Source organism: Coregonus lavaretus (genome assembly GCF_964263955.1).
Source record: "Coregonus lavaretus genome assembly, chromosome: 8".
Lineage (NCBI taxonomy): Eukaryota > Metazoa > Chordata > Actinopteri > Salmoniformes > Salmonidae > Coregonus > Coregonus lavaretus.
Window position 1 is genome coordinate 32,502,702 of NC_139995.1, and position 21,899 is coordinate 32,524,600.

At 44.2% G+C, this 21,899-nt stretch overlaps 1 protein-coding gene across 1 annotated transcript in view; it reads left to right on the top strand.

Moving 5' to 3' along the window:
• Positions 1-21,899, top strand: part of LOC311134342 (testis-expressed protein 264 homolog) — a 115,290-nt gene that overhangs the window by 80,593 nt on the left and 12,798 nt on the right. Inside the window, exon 3 of the mRNA XM_084167990.1 lies at positions 19,274-19,466. Within this exon, the coding sequence (XP_084024116.1) occupies positions 19,274-19,466 (193 nt within the window). The remainder of the gene's footprint in view (positions 1-19,273; positions 19,467-21,899) is intronic.

Consider the following 21,899-nt stretch of genomic DNA (forward strand, 5'->3'; position numbering starts at 1 on the left):
GAAAGGCAGGGCAGGATGGATATAGGTCTGTAGCAGTTTGGATCTAGAGTGTCACCCCCTTTGAAGAGGGGGATGACCGCGGCAGCTTTCCAATCTCTGGGGATCTCAGACGTTATGAAAGAGAGGTTGAACAGACTAGTAATAGGGGTAGCGACAATTTCGGCGGCTAGTTTTAGAAAGAAAGGGTCCAGATTGTCTAGCCCAGCTGATTTGCAGGGGTCCAGATTTTGCAGCGCTTTCAAAACATCAGCTGTCTGAATTTGTGTGAAGGAGAAGCGGGGGGGGCATGGGCAAGTTGCAGCAGAGGGTGCAGAGTTGGTGGCCGGGTTAGTGGTAGCCAGATGGAAAGCATGGCCAGCTGTAGCAAAATGCTTGTTGAAATTCTCGATTATTGTAGATTTATCGGTGGTGATAGTGTTTCCTAGCCTCAGTTCAGTGGGCAGCTGGGAGGAAGTGCTCTTATTCTCCATGGACTTTACAGTGTCCCAAAACTTTTTAGAGTTAGTGCTACAGGATGCAAATTTCTGTTTGAAAAAGTTAGCCTTTGCTTTCCTGACTGCTTGTGTATATTGGTTCCTAACTTCCCTGAAAAGTTGCATATCGCGGGGGCTATTTGATGCTAATGCTGTACGCCACAGGATGTTTTTGTGCTGGTCAAGGGCAGTCAAGTCTGAGGAGAACCAGGGGCTATATCGGTTCTTAGTTCTGTATTTTTTGAATGGGGCATGTTTATTTAAGATTGAGAGGAAATTACTTTTAAGGAACAACCAGGCATCCTCTACTGACGGAATGAGATCTATATCCATCCAGGATACCTGGGCCAGGTCAATTAGGAAGGCCTCCTCGCTAAAGTGTTTTAGGGAGCGTTTGACAGTGATGAGGGGTGGTCGTTTGACCGCGGACCCGTTACGGACGCAGGCAATAAGGCAGTGATCGCTGAGATCCTGGTTGAAGACAGCTGAGGTGTATTTAGAGGGTATGTTAGTCAGGATGATATCTATGAGGGTACCCATGTTTACGGATTTAGGGTTGTACCTGGTAGGTTCGTTGATAATTTGCGTGAGGTTGAGGGCATCTAGCTTGGATTGTAGGATGGCTGGGGTATTAAGCATATCCCAATTTAGGTCACCAAGCAGTACAAACTCTGAGGATAAATGGGGGGCAATCAATTCACATATGGTGTCCAGGGCACAGCTGGGGGCTGAGGGGGGTCTGTAGCAAGCGGCAACAGTGAGAGACTTATTTCTGGAAAGGTGGATTTTTAGAAGTAGAAGCTCAAACTGTTTGGGCACAGACCTGGATAGTATGATAGAGCTCTGCAGGCTATCTCTACAGTAGATTGCAACTCCACCCCCTTTGGCAGTTCTATCTAGACGGAAAATGTTATAGTTGGGGATGGAAATTTCAGAATTTTTGGTGGCCTTCCTGAGCCAGGATTCAGACACTGCTAGAACATCAGGGTTGGCAGAGTGTGCTAACGCAGTGAATAACTCAAACTTAGGAAGTAGACTTCTGATATTTACGTGCAAGAAACCAAGACTTTTGCGATTACAGAAGTCATCAAATGATAGCGCCTGGGGAGTAGGAGTGATACTGAGGGCTGCAGGGCCTGGGTTAGCCTCTACATCACCAGAGGAACAGAGGAGGACTAGAATAAGGATACGGCTAAAGGCTTTAAGAACTGGTCTTCTAGTGCGTTGGGTACATAGAATAAAGGGGGCAGATTTCCGGGTGTTATAGAAAAGATTCAGGGCATTATGTACAGACAAGGATATGGAAGGATATGAGTAAAGTGGAGGTAAACCTAAGCGTTGGGTAACAATGAAAGAGATAGCATGGCTGGAGGCATCAATTGAGTCTGTCTCCGCGTGTATTGGGGGAGGGGCAAAGGAGCTATCTAAGGCAGGTTTAGCTAGGCTGGGGGGTCTACAGTGATATAGTACAATTAGAAATAACCGAAACAACAATAAACTAACCATGTTTGGGCTGAGGCTAAACATAAACAGGATGTAGTACCGTAAAAAGGAACAGTCCAGCAGATATCAGCTGTATAGCTGAGTTATCATAAGGTCCGGTGGTGAAGTACTAGTGAGTAAGAGGCCACGGCTAGCGTGTGCTAGCGGGCCAGGGCTAGCAGATGGATGGAATCTTCGTGGTTAACGTCGTAACCACATCAGACGATTTCGTCGGCAGACCAGTCGTGTAGGATCGGCGGGGCTCCGTGTCAACACTAGGTGGTCCCGTCCGGTTGACAGAGAGGTAGATAGCCGGGAGATGGGCCTGATGGTTGGCCTGATGGTTGGGCCTGATGGTTGGCCTGATAACCAACAACGACGAGTCAGCCTATAAGGAGGAGGTAAGTGAACTGGCATTGTGGTGACAGTTGACATGGACCAATAACACCACCAACATCAAGAGGGCGCAACAGCATCTTTACTTCCTAAGGCAGCTGAAGAAATTGGGCATGGCACCCCAGGTCCTCTCCAAATGCTATGGCTGCACCATCGAGAGCATCCTGACCGGTTGCATCGAGGCCTGGAACAGGAACTGCTCCATCCATGACCGCAAGACCCTCCAGCGGGTGGTGAGACAGCCCAGGACATCACTGGGACTGCGCTCCCACCCATCCAGGACATCTACTCAAAACAGTGCCTGAAGATGGCCACAGCATCATCAAGGACCCCACACACCCCAGCCACGAGCTGTTCACTCCCTTAGCGTCATGCAGATGGTATCGGAGCATGAGGTCTGATACCAACCGGCTCATAGACAGTTTCTATCTACAAGCCATCAGACTGCTGAACACTTGAACTGAACTGACCACTTGCTCTGATTCTCTGCATGTTAGTACACATGACACACTCACACACACACACACACACATCACAACTGCTGCTACTAGACTCTTATTAGGATTGCTAAATGCTGTACAATTTAAACACTTGACCCCCAATTCCCCCTTCCCCAACACATGTGTAAATATTGGACTACAAATTGTGCCTTCATACTTATGTTAAAACATTTATTCTATTCTACTGAGCCATTTACTTTATGTTCGTATTCTTATCTTTTATTATTTCTTATTGTTGTTGTATTGTCGAGAAGGAACCTGCAAGTAAGAATTTCATTGGACGGTGTATACCATGTGTATCCCGTACATATGACTAATAAAGCTTGAACTTGTAACTACTGCCACTGCTCCATAGTGGATCCTGTCTTATTCCACTAGCACAGCAGCAGGGTCTTCCAAAACATGTGTAGTTCTTTAGTGAAAGCCATGTCTGATCTAGTGGTCTGTGATTGTCTCTAACTACTGTATTTTGTTGTGTTTTGTCTCCTTGATATCTACAGTGAGGGAAAAAAGTATTTGATCCCCTGCTGATTTTGTACGTTTCCCCACTGACAAAGACATGATCAGTCTATAATTTTAATGGTAGGTTTATTTGAACAGTGAGAGCCAGAATAACAACAAAAAAAACCTGAAAAACGCATGTCAAAAATGTTATAAATTGATTTGCATTTTAATGAGGGAAATAAGTATTTGACCCCTCTGCAAAACATGACTTAGTACTTGGTGGAAAAACCGTTGTTGGCAATCAGAGGTCAGACGTTTCTTGTAGTTGGCCACCAGGTTTGCACACATCTCAGGAGGGATTCTGTCCCACTCCTCTTTGCAGATCTTCTCCAAGTCATTAAGGTTTCGACCCTGACGTTTGGCAACTCGAACCTTCAGCTCCCTCCACAGATTTTCTATGGGATTAAGGTCTGGAGACTGACTAGGCCACTCCAGGACCTTAATGTGCTTCTTCTTGAGCCACTCCTTTGTTGCCTTGGCTGTGTGTTTTGGGTCATTGTCATGCTGGAATATCCATCCACGACCCATTTTCAATGCCCTGGCTGAGGGAAGGAGGTTCTCACCCAAGATTTGACGGTACATGGCCCCGTCCATCGTCTCTTTGATGCGGTGAAGTTGTCCTGTCCCCTTAGCAGAAAAACACCCCCAAAGCATAATGTTTCCACCTCCATGTTTGACGGTGGGGATGGTGTTCTTGGGGTCATAGGCAGCATTCCTCCTCCTCCAAACATGGCGAGTTGAGTTGATGCCAAAGAGCTCCATTTTGGTCTCATCTGACCACAACACTTTCACCCAGTTCTCCTCTGAATCATTCAGATGTTCACTGGCAAACTTCAGACGGGCATGTATATGTGCTTTCTTGAGCAGGGGGACCTTGCGGGCGCTGCAGGATTTCAGTCCTTCACGGCGTAGTGTGTTACTAATTGTTTTCTTGGTGACTAAGGTCCCAGCTGCCTTGAGATCATTGACAAGTTCCTCCTGTGTAGTTCTGGGCTGATTCCTCACCGTTCTCATGATCATTGCAACTCCACGAGGTGAGCTCTTGCATGGAGCCCCAGGCCGAGGGAGATTGACAGTTATTTTGTGTTTCTTCCATTTGCGAATAATCGCACCAACTGTTGTCACCTTCTCACCAAGCTGCTTGGCGATGGTCTTGTAGCCCATTAAGTATTTGACCCCCTCTCAATCAGAAAGATTTCTGGCTCCCAGGTGTCTTTTATACAGGTAACAAGCTGAGATTAGGAGCACTCCCTGTGTGCTCCTAATCTCAGCTTGTTACCTGTATAAAAGACACCTGGGAGCCAGAAATCTTTCTGATTGAGAGGGGGTCAAATACTTATTTCCCTCATTAAAATGCAAATCAATTTATAACATTTTTGACATGTGTTTTTCTGGATTTTTTTGTTGTTATTCTGTCTCTCACTGTTCAAATAAACCTACCATTAAAATTATAGACTGATCATTTTTTTTGTCAGTGGGCAAACATACAAAATTAGCAGGGGATCAAATACTTTTCTCCCTCACTGTACCTCACACACACTGTTCTGGCAGCTCCACTAGAACAGTGGGGAAAAAAAGTATTTAGTCAGCCGCCAATTGTGCAAGTTCTCCCACTTAAAAATATGAGAGAGGCCTGTAATTTTCATCATAGGTACACGTCAACTCTGACAGACAAATTGAGATTTTTTTTTCTCCAGAAAATCACATTGTAGGATTTTTAATGAATTTATTTGCAAATTATGGTGGAAAATAAGTATTTGGTCACCTACAAACAAGCAAGATTTCTGGCTCTCACAGACCTGTAACTTCTTCTTTAAGAGGCTCCTCTGTCCTCCACTCGTTACCTGTATTAATGGCACCTGTTTGAACTTGTTATCAGTATAAAAGACACCTGTCCACAACCTCAAACAGTCACATTCCAAACTCCACTATGGCCAAGACCAAAGAGCTGTCAAAGGACACCAGAAACAAAATTGTAGACCTGCACCAGGCTGGGAAGACTGAATCTGCAATAGGTAAGCAGCTTGGTTTGAAGAAATCAACTGTGGGAGCAATTATTAGGAAATGGAAGACATACAAGACCACTGATAATCTCCCTCGATCTGGGGCTCCACGCAAGATCTCACCCCGTGGGGTCAAAATGATCACAAGAACGGTGAGCAAAAATCCCAGAACCACACGGGGGGACCTAGTGAATGACCTGCAGAGAGCTGGGACCAAAGTAACAAAGCCTACCATCAGTAACACACTACGCCGCCAGGGACTCAAATCCTGCAGTGCCAGACGTGTCCCCCTGCTTAAGCCAGTACATCTCCAGGCCCGTCTGAAGTTTGCTAGAGTGCATTTGGATGATCCAGAAGAGGATTGGGAGAATGTCAGATGAAACCAAAATATAACTTTTTGGTAAAAACTCAACTCGTCGTGTTTGGAGGACAAAGAATGCTGAGTTGCATCCAAAGAACACCATACCTACTGTGAAGCATGGGGGTGGAAACATCATTCTTTGGGGCTGTTTTTCTGCAAAGGGACCAGGACGACTGATCCGTGTAAAGGAAAGAATGAATGGGGCCATGTATCGTGAGATTTTGAGTGAAAACCTCCTTCCATCAGCAAGGGCATTGAAGATGAAACGTGGCTGGGTCTTTCAGCATGACAATGATCCCAAACACACCGCCCGGGCAACGAAGGAGTGGCTTCGTAAGAAGCATTTCAAGGTCCTGGAGTGGCCTAGCCAGTCTCCAGATCTCAACCCCATAGAAAATCTTTGGAGGGAGTTGAAAGTCTGTGTTGCCCAGCAACAGCCCCAAAACATCACTGCTCTAGAGGAGATCTGCATGGAGGAATGGGCCAAAATACCAGCAACAGTGTGTGAAAACCTTGTGAAGACTTACAGAAAACGTTTGACCTGTGTCATTGCCAACAAAGGGTATATAACAAAGTATTGAGAAACTTTTGTTATTGACCAAATACTTATTTTCCACCATAATTTGCAAATAAATTCATTAAAAATCCTACAATGTGATTTTCTGGATTGTTTTCTTCTCATTTTGTCTGTCATAGTTGACGTGTACCTATGATGAAAATTACAGGCCTCTCTCATCTTTTTAAGTGGGAGAACTTGCACAATTGGTGGCTGACTAAATACTTTTTTTCCCCACTGTATCTAACAGCATCAAGTGTCCTGGGAACCCAAAGCTCCCCAGCTCAGTGAATGAGCAGACGATACACTGAGAATCCACCTCTTTTAATGTTAATGATCATTCTATGTAATTACCCAGCTGGAATCATAAAGAGATTCTTTGGAATAACTTGAGATAGAGAAAGTGGGACAGAGACAGAGTAGAGAGGGAACTCATCATTTGGGGGGGCCTGAGAACTGAGTGTGTACATGAGTCACGCAGAGACATAACCGAGACCGACAGAGAGGGATTTACACGTTGTGTGACACATTTTTTTAGTTTTTCACCTGTTATAAAATAGGAATTCTGCTTTCTATCTGAACGGGCATTTATAGAATGCAGTCCATTAAACTCAATTTCTCTTGTTTTGATTTGTGCATTCATCTTTGTCATGTCTTCTATCTGGCGAACATTTGGAATGATAAACTCTTCTCCATGCCTTAGCTGAGAGGATGACAGGTTTATTATTTGTTTGTTGTCGTATTGCAGCAGCTCTTCTTCACAATCCATATATGACCCTTAACCTTTTGGTGGACAGAGGGAAAAGTGGGCTTCGGCGATGTCTCATTAGCCAATGAGGAGATTAGGTGTGAGAGAGGGACTGAAGAGCTTTAGGAGGATATGATGGGTTCTCTACAGATGGATCAGGAAGAATGAGAAGGTGATCCTTCTCTAAAGGCTGAGCAAATATAAACTCTATGGGATGTAATGGATTCATTTCACAGTCTCTGACAACAGTATTGTGCTTGGGTTTCTACTATGCTGCTTGTGTACTGAAAACACTACACAGTTTTCTTTATCTGAAAAACTAGAGCACTTTACTTTCAAAGAAGCTGTATGTTCCTGATGTGCATAGCCATTAAATTCAAAGACCTTTACATACTAGGTTTATTAATTGAGCGTTACTGTAGTACATTCTAGCTGTATAGCTCCAGTGTCCGAACGTCCAGCTGAACTCTATAAGGGATGATCTCCAGTCAGAGCTGTGAACATGTGATGTGTTCTGGCCCTATAGACCCCCTGAGAGACGTGACCTGCTGCTCCGCTCCCTCTCTCCTCTCGCCTCGCTCCTTTCCTCCCTCATTCCGCTGCTGTCACTGGGCTGGTCACAAAGAGAGGGGAGAGAGATGGCAGATGAAAATGAACAGAATGAATGATGCCTATCACAGAGACCTTTTCAAACGCTCTCCCCCATGTGAAGGATGAACAAGGCTACCACCATCACACACATCTGGAAATAAAAGGCTGCTTCTGTATTGGCGTCTAGCCTAAGAGATTGAAAGAGGGAGAAATGTGTCTTAATGACTCAGAAGTGTTGCTTTTCAGTTTATTACCAGTGGTTTGTGTAAGGTCTATGTACTGTACTGCACAGTGATACATGTTGAATAGGCAGCCTCTACTGCTACTAGGGCTAATCATGATTATTATGCCATGGCTGCATGTACTCTTTCTGTGGCTTGAATGCTCCTAGGGCGTTGTTACAGTACCGGTGTTCCTTTCACTCCTATAGTGTCTATGAAGAGGGAGGCTGTCTACTCTCAGAGCAGCTGCCAGAGAGAGCAAAGTCACGACAAACCCCCACGAGACCCTCCCTTCTGTCTCTCTCTCTCTCTCTCTGTCTGTCTCTGTCTCTCCTCCTAATTTTCCCTGTCTTACCTCCAGTCACACCAACACTTAATTAACTTCCCAATTAAACAAATTATCCTTAACGACGCTAACTCCTTCCTTAAAATTGTTTGCTTTCGTGGACAGAAAATCTAATTAGGCAAAGTTTATATTGAGGGAGTTGATCCTTGTCCTTGCATATCAATTGACTGTGGTTGCTCGATCAATTTGTGCTTGCTCCATTTTTTGTCTCCGCTGCTTCGCTCTTCTATCTCTGGGTTTCTTTGTCTTGTCTTGGTCTGTTTTAATTAATTAGTCAGGGATTTCACCATCGATCCAGGAGGAGGCTGAGGCTCTCTCATGATAATCTGCCTTCATTGTCAGCAATCGCGTGTTAATTTATTTGGAGGACAGTTTCAATTGTGATGCTCTGTGTCTAAATGCTCCATCCTCCAAACCTTGTTGTTATCCTTTCTAGCTAATGGATGTGTGTCATGTAGTTGACGTGTTTCAGGGATGTTTCTGCTCTGTTTTGATGCAGATAACAAGGGAGAAAAGAAGATGGTAAAGCAGTCTTCTTTTTATCTCCTATAACTTCCTCGTCCCTCCTCATGTCGGTCGTTCTCTGTCTGGAAGGCTCCCAGCCCAATTATCTATTTTATTACATCATACATCACACTCAGTGAGAGGTAACGATATCAACTCTAAGAAAGTTTACAGTTTGGAGCCAAGTGTTCCTGACTCTCTGTGTGTGCTGCTGGGTTTGCATGTGGTTAGTAGTTATCACTGATACACTGCACCTCGAGATCAGGCTCATAGTCCAGACATGGAATTATTCATACTAAACATACCAGCCTTTGGTTTGTACAGAAGCCTGTGTATTCTGTCAGGGAGGTAGTTCTGGCCTCAGGTTCAGTTGAATGGCTGTTGTTGTGGATGTCAGTCCTATATATCAACCATAGCATGTTGGTTAAATAATCTATAAAGCATTCCTTCATTATAATACATGGGATGAGATAAGAACGGAAAGATGCATGGGTGAATTGTAGTGGGAATGGATGGGTAGATAAAAGATCTACTCTTCCCACACTGTGCTTATCAGACTTCACAGCTCGATATGGAGAGAGCTTTCCTCCTATTAAGATGTGTGTATCTAGACGCTAAAGTCTAGTTTGATCTTCAAATAGCCTGGGTTCCTATACACAACTCTGTGTCTTTAGCTCTATAGCCTGAGTTCAGCTCTGTGTCTTTAGCACTGCAAAAAGCCACACTCCATACTAACCCCAGACCCATATGCATTTTACATGAGAGGAAACGAGGTGAAATTATTTGATAAAGTAATAAGACCAATTATAGTGCAGCACAGGAGGCACCTAAATGCCAGTTTAACCCTGAAAAACACTGTTTTCATCAATGCTTTATAAAGCTCCTGAATTATTGAGGAGGGGGTCATGTAACAGGGAGGGAGAAAAGCAGCACAACCACGTGCGCCATTTTATAATGATTATAAAGGCATTGTTTCTACTGCCAAATACAGTAACCAACATCAGCATACTGCTCATCATAATATGCTGTTCACTGGCTTCCTATTTACAGAGAAATATACATAGCAACCCAATAAACATGTATTGTATAATTGTGATAACCAACATGTATCCTTGTCTAATGGTTTTCAGTCTCTTCTTTGCGTGTGGTTAGGGCTGATCTTAGCCAATGCTCCACAGTGGAGTTAACAGTTAGGCAGATATGGTCTGTGCTGTGCTGTTCTATGCTAAGCTATACTGTGCTGTGCTGTTCTGTGCTGTATAGATTCAGAGAAGTCCACTCTGTCCTCCATATGAGAGCAGAGCCCATCTCAGTCCCAGCAGCCCCAGACTGAGCAGGTTAACTGGACGCATGTTGACTCCCGGGCCGCCGGCCATTGAAATGGATCTCCTCCAACCAGGAACACTGCGATGCAGGATTGCGATGCTGGGAAAAGGGCAGGGTGAGGAGGAAGGAAATCCAATATCCTCCCATCGTAATTAAAAACGTTCACGCCAGGAGCGCCATTTTGATTATGACAGACCAGTTAATCTATCTCTTTTTTGTACTAATCTATTTATCATTGGTTAATAATACATGTGGGTGGTAACTGTTTTTCTGTTTGGCTGTCAAATCAGGGAGTAAAAATGGTATGGCGGAGGGCAGGATCAGTGTGGGTGGCAAATGGAACAGTCGGGGCGCGGATGGGCCGTAAATCTAACGGGTACTGTTGGCCATCCATTATTCACATGCTCTTTCTTAATGATTAAGTGGTTAGGGGGTGAACATTATTTATAATAACGGTTACATGGAGAAAATCGGACCTCTCTGAAATGAAAATGGATGGCCCTCCCTTCAGCAAAATACATTTGACCTAAACCCTCCCTGAACGCTTGAAAAATAAAAACTAGTGACACTCCCCTATACCCAAAATAATAATTAAAACAAAGTGGATAGCAGAGAACATGTCTACCGTTTACCCTCATTTTCATTTCTTGGACAGACCAGAGCCTTAGAAATGCAGTTTTAGAAACTGTTCTTGGTCCTGTAAGCATTACATGGCAACGCGGCAATTTTGATAGCGCACAGGGCTCCACCGCCGTGGACAAGAGTAGGACTGGAAAGATCTCCTTTATAGTAAAAGCATTGCATGAATCTATCATCGTATTTGCAGGTCCGAGAAAAAATTGCCTTTTATAAACATTTAATGCAATTCTACATAATTTTACATATTAGCTGAATCTTTTTTTAATACCACACAAAATCGAAATTACAGGCTAAGAATGGACAGAGAGATAGGCCTATGTGTTCATTTGATCATATTTCTCCAATGCCAAATCAGTGTGTCTTGTTTGCAACGAAACAGTCCATGTTTGCAAATAATTAAATCTGAGACTTCATTAGGAATCTAAACATGGTACTTTCAAAAGTTAGACCTACCTTTCCACCCCAGACAGAGTAGGGCCTACCGACACAGAAAAAATGTAAGTTTAACTGCTGGCTACTCTTCTTCCGTGGCTTAACCCAACGAAGGTCACAAGTGTTTCCCTAAAAGCTGTCAGGGTTTAAACATCTTCTATTGTATAGAAAGTGAATAGCTTAATCAATTGATAGTGACAATTAGATTACTTCCCAAGCGAAGTCGGCCTCTGAATGTCAAAGAAACGAAACAATGATATCCCCATATGAATCGGAGTCACGTCTTTCCCGGGTATTTTATAGCTTGTTTCTAGCATAAATCATCCAAAATAAAACGGATCAGATTATATAAAGCCTGTGCTTTTTGCCGTTTTCTTTAATGAAAGGTAGGTATGGTATACCCTCTCAATGCGTGTCTTGGTTTTAACTTAACAGCCCTTCACTGACACAGAGGTAGGCTATTTAAAGAGTGCATGGTGGGTGGAGGAATTGACGAGAAAAGTATGGATATAGGTTTACATTTTAGTCATTTAGCAGACGCTCTTTTCCAGAGCAATTAGGGGAAAGTACCTTGCTCAAGGGCACATCGACATATTTTTCACCCAGTTGGCTTGGGGATTCAAACCAGCGACCTTTCTGGCTCAATGCTCTTAACCGCTAAGCCACCTGCTGCCTATATAGCAGCCTATAGCCTAATTTCATCTTAAACAGCTAGGCATACCTCTTTCTTAAATAGGACGAAATAGGCTCCAACACAAAGCCCTCTTGTTGTTAGTAAAGTCTAATTAAAATTAAGACTGTTGAATTGAACTATGCCTACTCTAATTTGCCTACTTTCAGCACCATGAGCTGTCCATTCCCGACTGATGGTGCGTCGGCTGCTGCTTCAAGGTTCAGCACCACCAGTGCTTAATTTGAGCCGGATCCAGCCGGAACAGGATCCGGCACCTCTCCGTTTTGGACTTTTTTGTTCCGGAACCTATTTGGCCGGATCCGGTACATCGTGGCATGAAAAATAATTTTACATTTTTGCATGAAATACGTTTATTAAAGGCCAACATTTTCCCGGACCCTAGGCTACTAAAAATGTTCCCCATGTGTGCAACTTCTGTAAGAGCCTCTAGTCTACTGCTCTATGCCAGTACTCAAATGCGATGATATGCATGCAATGCATTATTATAAAGGTGATTTTTATTAATTTTTCATGCGTTCCGGATCACCCACCTCTCGCTTTCACTTTTTGTTCCGGCACCTTCCGATTTACAAGTTAAACACTGAGCACCACAAAGTAAGTTACTCGAATCTGGCTTATTGTGAGGTCAATAACTAATAAATACATCATGGGCAAGAATCATATTGTTTTTCTAAATCAATTATAGTAGTAGAAAGCTATCAAAGTTGACCTCCTGTCCTCCTCATCTTCGGCTCTCCTTCTCAATCTGAACTAGGCTAGTCCACGCACAATATTTTTTTGGAGTAGGCTTAATAAAAAAATATTTTCTCAAGAAACCTTTGACTCCTCCTGAACTGCCACCATAGCCCTACACAGCACAGCCATTGGTTAGGCAGGACACAAAAATGTTTTGAATCATCAAGAGCAGAGCAGGCCGGGGTTCAGGGTTGAAATATCCATTGTATTGTGTAATGCAGCGTAGTTTTATGTACACTATCCCAGCAGCTATCTTAGAAATATAACTTTGGTCTGTGCTTCTCCTAACATGCACTTCGTAACCTATAGGCTATGGATCATTTGATTGAGACCACACTAAATAGCCTATAGGCCCACTTGATATTGTACGCCCATCAGAGATGAGGGGTGGCATCGGGCACACATTAATATACACTGAGTATACCAAACATTAGAAACACCTTCCTAATATTGAGTTGCTCCCCCCCCCCCCCTCAGAACAGCCTAAATTCGTCTGGGCATGGACTCTACAAGGTGTCAAAAGTGTTCCACAGGGATGCTGACCCATGTTGACTCCAATGCTTCCCACAGTTGTCAGGTTGGCTGGATGTTCTTTAGGTGATGGACCATTATTGATACACACGGAAAATGTTGAGCGTTATAAAAAAAAACAGCAGCGTTGCAATTCTTGACACAAACCTTTGCGCCTGGCACTTACTACCATACCCTGTTCAAAGGCACTTACATCTTTTGTCTTGCCCATTCACCCTCTGAATGGCACACACGCACACTCCATGTCTCAATTGTCTCAAGGCTTAAAAATCCTTCTTTAATCTTTCTCCTCCCCTTCATCTACACTGATTGAAGTGCATTTAACAGGTGACATCAATAAAGGATCATAGCTTTCACCTGGATTCACCTGGTCAGTCTCATGGAAAGAGCAGGTGTTCTTAAGGTCTTGTATACTCAGTGTATAGCCTAATAAGCAACTCATTATAAAACACTGAGAAATATAGAAATGTCATCAATTACAAATTACATGACCCTACCCTATACTACATGTAAAAAAAATACTAAACCCTCCCCTTGTGTCACACCCTGGCTCGGGGACTCATTATGTTGAGCCAGGGTGTGTTCATTCTATGTTTTCCGTTTCTTTGGTGGGTGTTCTAGGTTGTCTATTTTCTATGTTTGCCGGTGTGACTCCCAATCAGAGGCAACGAGTGTCAGCTGTCGGCTGGTTGTCTCTGATTGGGAGCCATATTTAATCTGTCTGTTTTTCTTTCGGGTTGTGGGATTTTGTTCGTGTGTGTTCGTGTTGAACCATAGACGTCACGCATTCGTTGTTTATTGTTTTGTTCGTGTGAGCATTTAAATAAATAGAATATGTTCACTCGCAACGCTGCACCTTGGTCTCCCTCCTTAAGCGAACGTGACAGAAAATCCCACCTAAACCAGACCAAGCAGCGTGAAGAGGAGAGAGGAAGGACCTTGGATCAGGGGAGTAGGAGTTTCGGCTGGGCCACGCTAAGTGAAGAGGAGAGAGGCTGGTCTATGAAGCAATGGATCGAGAGTCTGGCGAGAGCTAGGGAGGCCTGGTCCACGGGGAGGAGAGAACCCCAGAAAAATTTTAGGGGGGGGCTCACGACGTGGACGACGGGGCAGCAGGAGGCCGCGATGGAGCGGTCCAGCGGGTGTGAAGAGGAGGCCGCCAGGTTAAGGGGGCCACTGGTCACAGAGGAGAGGGAAAGTGTGGAGGCACGGCGAGAGGTACTGGGGTGTGTTACCAGTCCGGTCCGGCCCGTTCCTGATCCCTGCATAGGGCCAGTGGTGTGTGTCCCCAGTACGGTCCGGCCTGTTCCTGTTCCTCGCATCGAGCCTGTGGTGCGTGTCGTCAGCCCGGCCCGGCCTGTTCCTGCTTCCCGCATCGAGTCTGTGGTGCGCGTCGCCAGCCCGGCCCGGCCTGTTCCTTCTCCCCGCACCAAGTCTGTGGTGCGTCTCGTCAGCCCTGTCCGGCTCGTTCCTGCTCCCCGCACCAAACCTGTGGTGCGCGTCGCCAGCCCGGCCCGGCCCATTCCTGCTCTCCGCACCAAGTCTGTGGTGTGCGTCGTCAGTCCGGCACGGCCCGTGCCTGTTCCCCGCACCAGGTCAGGGGTGCGCTTCGACGGCCCGGCTCGGCCCGCTCCTGCTTCCCACACCAAGCCAGTGGTGTGCGTCGTCAGTCCGGCACGGCCCGTGCCTGTTCCCCGCACCAGGTCGGGAGTGCGCTTCGACGGCCCGGCTCGGCCCGCTCCTGCTCCCCACACCAAGCCAGTGGTGTGCGTCGTCAGTCCGGCACGGCCCGTGCCTGTTCCACCGGTGGCTGGTCCGGCACCGGTCAGAGGCTTCACGTCGGAGCTAGAGCAATCCGCTCCACCAGTGTTCAGTCCAGCTCCGGCCAGCAGGGCCAGACCGGACCAGGGGTACTTTGGGGGGTTCGAGAAGGAGTGGGGGTCAAGCCCGGAGCCGGAGCCGCCGCCGAGGAGGAATGCCCACCCAGCCCTCCCCTGTTTTGCTCTTATTTAGGCGCGGTCGCAGTCCGCGCCTTTAGGGGGGGGTACTGTCACACCCTGGCTCGGGGACTCATTATGTTGAGCCAGGGTGTGTTCATTCTATGTTTTCCGTTTCTTTGGTGGGTGTTCTAGGTTGTCTATTTTCTATGTTTGCCGGTGTGACTCCCAATCAGAGGCAACGAGTGTCAGCTGTCGGCTGGTTGTCTCTGATTGGGAGCCATATTTAATCTGTCTGTTTTTCTTTCGGGTTGTGGGATTTTGTTCGTGTGTGTTCGTGTTGAACCATAGACGTCACGCATTCGTTGTTTATTGTTTTGTTCGTGTGAGCATTTAAATAAATAGAATATGTTCACTCGCAACGCTGCGCCTTGGTCTCCCTCCTTAAGCGAACGTGACACCTTGACTGAAATTGAAATTGAAACCTCCAGGTAACCGTTCTGTAAATGTTGATCCGTCCCTTAGTAATGCAGTGTTATATACAGAGCATACTGTGGCACATGTACTACTGCAAGGCCCGTGCAAAGAACAAATGAAGCAGTCGAAATTGGCGACAGATTTCCATGCGGATATTCTAGAATCCGCATAAAGAAAAACTTTTGGGGGTCAAATGGCAGTAAAGCATCGATCATCATGTCACCAGAATAAGACCCTCGATATTTATTGGAAAGGAGCATCAAGATCACCGTACACTTTCACCACCCTGTGAAGTTCAACATACTTTATTTAATCTGTAGCCTAATAAACTGCATGGTTTCCCGAGTCGTAGTGGGAGGATCACACACCACATCATCGCGTGGCTCAAAGTTTACTCTGATATGATTGTTATAATATCAATATTTGCGCATAAAGCTGTTTCCACTGCCATTTCTCGCATAATTAAATTTGCCGACACAAAAAGATCCCACCATGTCGAACGAACAAATTATCTGTCACCATTTATAAAATTGTACCGAAACTTCCTGTTTCCATCACACCTGTCGTGATTTATATTTTATACTGTATGACCTCTCTCTCTCTAACTCTCTCTCCATCTCTCTCTCCAATGGATGCATTCCATTGTAGATGTACATCCATTAAGGCAGTGTGTGTTGTAGTGTGATTGTCTTGTTGTGTCCTGAAGCTGTGGAGGTCTAGGAGGTTAATTACTTTCTCAATAGAAGATATCTCTCAGCTTTCATGTCATCTTTATCAGTCACAACAACACCGGCACACAGACACTACAGCAAATCCTGACATGTCCAGGAAATATGTTGATGCCCTATACTTTGAACACTATTGGTGCCTTTAGAGAGGATTTGTAGTGACATTTGCGAAATGCGCCAATGGTTTTACAAATCATCTCTGCTCTGTGTTGGACCTTGCCATTGGTAAACCAATGTAATTCATCCTTATTTGTATTCACCTTGAATTTTGAATGACTTCTACTTTTGTGAGATGGACTGTAATTCATATCAGGCTTTAAATAGCCACTTGACAATAACCGTGCTAGGGATAATGCTAGTGCCAGAGTGGTTTGTAACAGAGAGTCTCAACAAACCATTACTTCCTGCAATAGTGGCAGATTCTTCCCTACTGGTTATATTCACAGGAAGTAATCACTTGTTGAGTCTAAATGTATTATGCCATCAGATTGTAATCAGAATAATCCACTGTATCCCCAAATATCTTATAGTGACTGGCTTCTCTAGGGTGTGTTTCAGTGACTGGCTTTTCTGGTGTGTGTTTCAGTGAATTGCTTCTCTAGTGTGTGTTTCTGTGACTGGCTTCTCTAGTGTGTGTTTCAATGAGCTGTTGAGCTGCACACTAACGTCATCCTGGGGAAATAAATCTTCTTGATTGTTCTATCAGAGCAATGCTATTAGAGATATCAGAGACCACTAATGCAGTTAATATGTATTATCTAGTATGTTCCTTTATCTGTCAAATCAATCTCAGTACATGTAAACACTTCCCTCTGCCTGTCACAATGATGCCACAGTATCTATCATATACTACAGGAGCGTCACTGACGTTTGAAGAGAAAGGCCCCTCGTTTCTCCTTGTGTCCTCACCCGACCCACGCTATAAAAGTTTACAGATTTGTGTAAAGGCAGTGGAGAGATCAGACACTGAGGAATGAGCACCCGTCTCTCTCTCTCTCTCTCTCTCTCTCTCTCTCTCTCTCTCTCTCTCTCTCTCTCTCTCTCTGTCTCTGTCTCTGTCTCTGTCTCTGTCTCTGTCTCTGTGTCTGTCTGTGTGTGTGTGTGTGTACGGCTTATTGTATTTCTCACCTTCCTCCTGCTCCTCATTATCTGGGATCGTTCGAGGAGATGTGGCTCATTTGCATATGGCAGTAGCCCTGGGGGGGGGGGTGTTTATGTGTAGCAGGTGATTCATACCACGGAGGAGCGGAACTAACTAGCTACATACCTATTTTACCCAGGATAAGATTAAAAACAATCAATCCCCCTCGTTCACACAGCGACCGTCGCCCAATACAAAAACGGATCACCAGCCCTCTCCTTCCCCCCTCTCTCCCTTTCCCTCTCGTCTCCTAAAGTGGAGAGGGGGCTGCACGCCTCCACAACCCACTGCCTCCATCTCTTTCATATATATTTGTAAAAATATTGATATACATTTTTTATCATTTGTACAGTTCTTAATTTTAAAAAATATTTGTCATTTTACTGTGTAAAACCTTGCAGTGCTACTTTTTTTTAACAGTGAGGTGGATATATATCTAAATGTGATTGTTTGTCTCTCTGAAATGAAACCATCTAGTGGTAGGTTTCAAATATTGAATAACCCCATGCCATGATTAGATAGTGAAAAAACACATTGATCTATTTCAGAAGTTCTTCAAACAAAAAATTTGAATTTATTAACATTTCTGAAAATTGATATATAGGGTTTTGGAATGAAACGCTTCATTTATAAACTCCCCTCTTTCATCACACATCTGCCTCCCTCCACCCTAGGAAAGTGGCTATATAGACATATGGCTCTATATAAATGGAATATTAATGGCCTGGCATGTGGAGGAACATATCTCACATGCCATTAATTCATATTCATGCACCAGACATACTGTATACAGTATGGTAGAGTGTTATGTCAGCATACTGGGAGTGTTTCATCATGAGGCTCCTCTCTGATCTTCTCTTCTTGTCTGATGCCTTCTGCCCATCTGCATAACACACTTAGCTTCTCATTGGAATGGACTCTTTCACATAACAGTATAGTTGAGTCCGATGTAGCAGTAGTGGGAATGTGAGAAGCTAGCAGCTCTCGTTTTAAACCTGCAGAAACATGGTGATCATTGGGTTTTAGGAATTCAAGGACAACAAAACCGGTTGCCTTGAGAAGCCTAATGTGCTGTTTTCTTTGGAAGGGTAAAGTTCTTCTAAAGTTGTCTAAAGGTTGTCCCTCTAAGGCAGCAATGTGCCCCTTCTCTAAAGATGATTCCATTTGCTGAGACTTATCCTCCATCAAAGGGCAATATGTGCTGCTATACAGTATGGATCACAGCACTTGTGGAATATCTGTATATATCAATCCTCATATTGACTACCTCACTACAGTGTATGAGGTTATACAGCATATCGATGCTGTCGAACCTCTTTTTTTAATGACCCTTTTTTTAATGACAGGACTGTCTGATGTCTTTGTTCCAGACAAAGGAGATTGGCTCATTAAATGTAGCATAATTGTTGTGTGTGCGTGTGTGTGTGTATGCTCATCCCTCACACAGCCTTGTTCTAATCAGGGTGTGCTGGATAAGCAAACTGCCTAGTGTTAAACATTAATGAGCAGAGAGTAAAGTAAAGATGTAAAGCAGGGGGCAATCTCCTCCTCCTGGAAAGAGTTTCTTTAAAGATTGTTTTGTGTTGTACTCTAGAGTGGGAGAGGAGAGAAATTATGTCACGCCTTAACACTGACAAAATCAGCTTAATGGTTCACAGCTCTGTTTATTGTTATGGGAGAAACGCAGGGCTTAGTGATGTGGTACATGGTCAAACTGACAAGTCTTTCTGGTCAACAGCAGCCGTCTTTAGAGAAGGACTTAGTCCATTAGAGTAACTCACCCTACGTTGTTGTTGAGATAAGTGCTTTTTGGATACAGAGCGGCTGAGCCTTTGAAAAGCTCAGGAGTGGAGGGCAGATCTCACAAAATAGACTGCCTCTTGCCAATGGGAATGAAACATGCAGTCTGAACTTTCTCTCTGTCTCTGTCTCACTCTCTCACCCACAGGAGAGGCAGCTCCATGCCTGGCCATTCATTGAGATCAATACAGGGGACCTAACCCACTACATGGCTCCGCTGTCCTCCCAGAGCGGCTTCCACCACACTGGCTTTGTTGTGCCCGAGCTCATCACACAGACATCGGCCAAGACACCAGTGACAGAGGTGTCCTCGGACCAGGACAGAGGGACAGATATTTCAGGTACTCTAAGCCCCTCGTCCTTCCATACAACCACTGACATGACATTGACCAACCAGGTGTTTATTTTAATTTTATTTCACCTTTATTTAACCAGGTAAGCCAGTTGAGAACAAGTTCTCATTTACAACTGCAACCTGGCCAAGATAAAGCAGGTGTGTTCTCCCCCTTTAGGATGTAATGGGCTAGTTCAACTAACACCACATATCTTTCAGTTCTCATTCAACCAACCCAACCACAGATGCGTTTTAGCTAGTTTCATTCATAGCAAGAAAATAAGACATTGGATGGCCAGTAGAGGAAAGAGAGACAAAAGCATTGAACTATTTCTTCCTGAACAGCTTGTTCCACTAAGAGGTTTGTTTGAATTACTTCAGCGTGATTGAGTTTGCAGAGATACAGCTCTAGTCTATCCAAAGGTAAGGCTGTGTGTTAGATATGTAACCCTCTCACCAGGCTCGAATTTGACTCTCACGATATTACCTTACTTAGAATATCTGAACAGCATGGGATATTAGGTGAGAAGGACATCTCCAATAAGAATCCCTATTGCAAACTTGCTAGGGTGAATGACAAATAGGGTAGTAACTTCAGATAAAATGATTATAGACTTGGTTATTATTATAAGGATATGCTTTCCCATGCATTAAATGAAACTGAAACAGTAAATGACTCCACCAATACAACAGACATAAGGTTCAAGATCTATATTATCACTTTTTCAATGTAACACATCAAAATAAATAAAAATTATAAACCCCAATGATTTTTCCACAACCCATGTCCAAATTATTTGCAAGCTTGCTTAAACCGTGGGCGCGCGTTGGAGCTAAAAAAAATGACGACATACATAAAGTCCCATAGTCCACCCCACATTTGTAGTTACTCACTACTTGTAGATATTGCCTCAGCAAAGTATAGCAGTTCCGTGCAGGTGTCCTCACAAGATCCACAGCGAACACAGCTATCAATGCAGCCAGTACTCGGTAGTAGCAACAGACATCTGTTGGAAACCCGAACTCGTTGATCGTCACAAGCAATTCTCTCCAAGTCTCGCACGATGCTAGGCTAACCTCTAGGATGTCGAATGTCTCCACAATGCGAAGGCAGCTTCAGTCTCCACTAGGTCTTTCTTAACTAAATAATAACACTCTCTTATAGAAATACAATCAGGATTTCCCTTCAAAACTCTGTAGGTATGGTTTTGTTCTCTCTTTATCGTTTCCTTTAGTCTTTTTTTTTCCTTCACCAACCCCACTAACGTCTCTCCTCTCCCTTCTTTCAACCTTTCCCTCCCTTTTCTTTTTCCAGCAACCAGTCCACTCTCCCATTGGCCACAACTTAACAAGCTTCCTCATTGTTCAAAACTTTAACAAGATATGTGGGAAACTTAAAACTTAAAAGTAAACCAACCTATTCACTTGTACATTTTTGAAACATTGCTTCAAAATAAATGCATTAACGACATTACAAATCAGGAGCTATTCGATCACCTTTTAAATCTAATACCAATTAATTATAACAAATAAACTCTATACTTGGTTTTAGCAAGGGTATTACAGATATAAAGAACCAACAGACAGCCAGGATGTGGCTGCAGGTATTTTGTGCCCCACCGTGTTGATCCCACCCAACAGCCCCTGTAATTGTTCTGTCACTGTGAGTATGTTTCTTCAAGTGCAATGTTTTTTTAGACCCGCCATTACTCTTTAAAACTTGACAGGGCTTTCAGGTTAGCACAGCGGTGATATTGACTTTGTCTTTGCACAAATCATTTTGTAAGAGAAGCAGTGGGGTGTGTGTGCGTCCGTCCGTCCGTCCGTGTGTGTGTGGATAAGACTGTGTGGGCTGTAGGTGTAGACTGAGATGGCTTGACTGAGAGGAGGTGACACAGAGGGAATGGGGAAAGAAGGGCTCACAGAGGCTGTCTCTCTAACCGCTCTTCCTCATAAAGTGCACAACTTTAGTTAATCAGATGCCCTGTATTATGGGGCTTATTGTCTTTCCTTTGTTCTGTGTCCATTCATGTAATGATGTCTGGGTTGGTTCAGAACTGGTTACCATGGTGAGAGTCTCTGCCACTGGTCACTGAGGAGGGCAGTGCCAGTCTGTTGGTGATGACATAGACAGTTAGTGCTGTTCAGAGCTTTGAATTTATTTGTCAACACCACTGAATTGAGACAAAATAGTGTTCATTGGTAGAATTGAATATGTGGATGACAAAATTTTTTTGATTTGTTCAAGCAATAGACTTAAGAAAACCCAACTGAGGGGTTTTTTACAGAAACTGCACATTATGCTCCTATATTTGGGATAATAATCACTCTGGATTCACCAGTAAAGCAGAAATTCATCCTCCTCTTTAGAGAGAGTTCCAGACTGGCTTGTTGCTTGTTCTCATAATGAAAGACTGCTCAATCAGTGGTGCTGAGCTGT